Below are 2,500 nucleotides of genomic sequence, written 5' to 3' on the forward strand. Positions count from 1 at the left end.
AGTAGTAACAACAACAATGATAATAATAATACTTCTACAACTATTGCGGAAATTAATAGTAATGATAATGATATTAACGAGGAAAGTGATAAAAACAGTGATTATGATAGCAGTAATGATATTCATAATAGAAAAAATGATAATGATGTTGACAGTGATAATAGTGTTATTTTTGTCCTCATGTATAATGACAATCATGACAAGAATATGATAATAACAGTACAATACCAAGAGCAATGATAATCATGATAATGACAGCAATGATGATGATGATGAGATGATGATGATGATGATGATGATGATGATGATGATGATGATGATGATGATGATGATGATGATAATAATAATAAGTAATGATAATGATGATGATGGTGATGATGATGATGACGACGACGATGACGATAATAATAATAGTAATAATAATAATGATAATAACAACAATAGTAATAATAATAATGATAATAACAACAATAGTAATAATAATGATGATACTATTACAACTATTAATACCACTAATGATGATGATAATAACAGTAATAATAGTAAGACAATACAGAGAACAATGATGTCAACGACGAATATGATGTTGATAATAATAATGATTATGGTGCTAATAATGATTATAACACTTGTGATAATATTAATGATTATTACATTCATGAAGAGAATAATAACAGTTATGATAATCAAAATAGATAGAAATAATACTGATAGTATGAAAGATGATAATGATAAGTGGCTGCTACAGTGTAATAAAAATGTTGAAATATGATAATGATAATCAGTAATAATAAAGGAAAGAATAGTGATAATAAAAATAATAGTAAATACAAACAGTGACAGATGATGAGAAATAATTGAATAAAGATAACAATAACTTAGGTGATAATAAGAGTAAATAATAATGATAATCATAATTATGCTAACAACAACAATAAAAATATCGATAACAATAGTAACAATGATAATCAGAGCAACGACGCCATATTAACTGATAGTAGCAACTTTTCTCCTCGAAAACTATACCAATGGGGCAAACCCGCCCATGCAATTTGTGGCCTTTCAGTCAGTGTATGACCATGTTTGATTGTCAGCTCTTAAAACCAGTAATAAATAAACTAAATTGAGGGGATCATATGTTTATAATCTATGGAAACAGTCGTAGCAATCAACCCGCCTAATCGTTAACAATACCACAATCACTACTATACCCCACGATCATCTCTACATATCAAAACCACACCCACCACCACTACCACACCCTTCGCTCCACCTCTCCAGACTAAGGAAAAAAACTTAGGTTGGTGGGCCAGTCACACTCGGTCCGTCCTGGAGAGAGCATGGATGTGCGCGGAGTGCTGTGTGTGAGTGCTGTGACGTGATAGTGCTGTGCTGTTGGGGATTTCAGTTGTATAGGATGGTGATTGTTGTATTCTGGTTTTCCCCTCGCCAGGTCTCTCCCGTTATAAGTGCTGTGCTTGGTGATGTATTAACCCCTCGTTCGTTCTTATTTTCCCTCTTTCCTCCCCTCTTTTTTATTGTATTTCAACTTCCTTCTTTCACCTCTGACACCGACGGAAAGGTAGGAGGCATGAGGCAGAATGTATGAATTAACGTTTTTTACCCCTTTCTTCTTCATGTTCTAATAAATAACGTTCTCGTTTTAGCGCTCTTCCTAAGACGAGTATCGGGTGCAACCTGTCTTGTTCACATTTCACAGTCGTTCAACTTCTGGTGACCTGAACTTGTTTTTGAACCCTAGTTTATGAAAGTGTACGCTGGAAATTTTGGCTTTTGTGCTGACCTCACGTCTTACTGCCAAATCAGTCTTGTCTCAGTCTCTGCTATTGCAGGCCTTCCAGTTTGAAGTTTCTTATTTAACGGGTTTGACAATTACCCCATCATTACGTTTGACTCCCTGGTTCTAGGCTACCTCCCTCTCCCATTCCCCGTCTCTATTCATCTATCTTCCTCGCACAAGTACTGTTTTGCCACCGTAGTTCGAAAGGCCATCGCCTAACCCACCTATCGTAGAGCACTCATTATCTTTACTAGAAGGGATGTTTTATACAAGTGTAGTTCATAGACAAATTATACATTAAGAAAATGGTTGCCTGTAATCTAGAACGGAAATGAAGTTGGATGATATGATCATTTGTTAAGTAAAAGATGAATGGTAAAATAATCAGATAAGAAATCAATCCCATAACAGTTACGTCGAGCGCTGGCCATAACGCTCAAAAGCATTGTGTGTAACATATTATCAACTATATCTTCTATCTTCACTTTTTCCCTCAGTATGTGAAAGATAAAACGTCCGCTTGGAAAAATATTTGACATTTGGTGCGCCTGTTCTTGTAATTTTGCGATTTTCTAGATATGTTTTAAATCACTCATGTTGATGTTCGTTGTTGCGAGCATCCAAAGATGCGGCGGCGCTGTGTGTAGCAAAGGGACTATTGTTTATCTATATTTACAAGCTGTTATGCCCTTTAATTCT

The 2,500-nt window shown here is 35.0% G+C and overlaps 1 protein-coding gene across 1 annotated transcript in view; it reads left to right on the forward strand.

Moving 5' to 3' along the window:
* The first annotated feature begins 1,324 nt into the window (after positions 1-1,324).
* The window catches only part of LOC119589939, a 33,237-nt gene continuing 32,061 nt past the window's right edge, over positions 1,325-2,500 (forward strand). Inside the window, exon 1 of the mRNA XM_037938607.1 lies at positions 1,325-1,364. Within this exon, the coding sequence (XP_037794535.1) occupies positions 1,341-1,364 (24 nt within the window). The 5' untranslated portion in view covers positions 1,325-1,340. The remainder of the gene's footprint in view (positions 1,365-2,500) is intronic.

Source organism: Penaeus monodon, chromosome 26 (genome assembly GCF_015228065.2).
Source record: "Penaeus monodon isolate SGIC_2016 chromosome 26, NSTDA_Pmon_1, whole genome shotgun sequence".
Lineage (NCBI taxonomy): Eukaryota > Metazoa > Arthropoda > Malacostraca > Decapoda > Penaeidae > Penaeus > Penaeus monodon.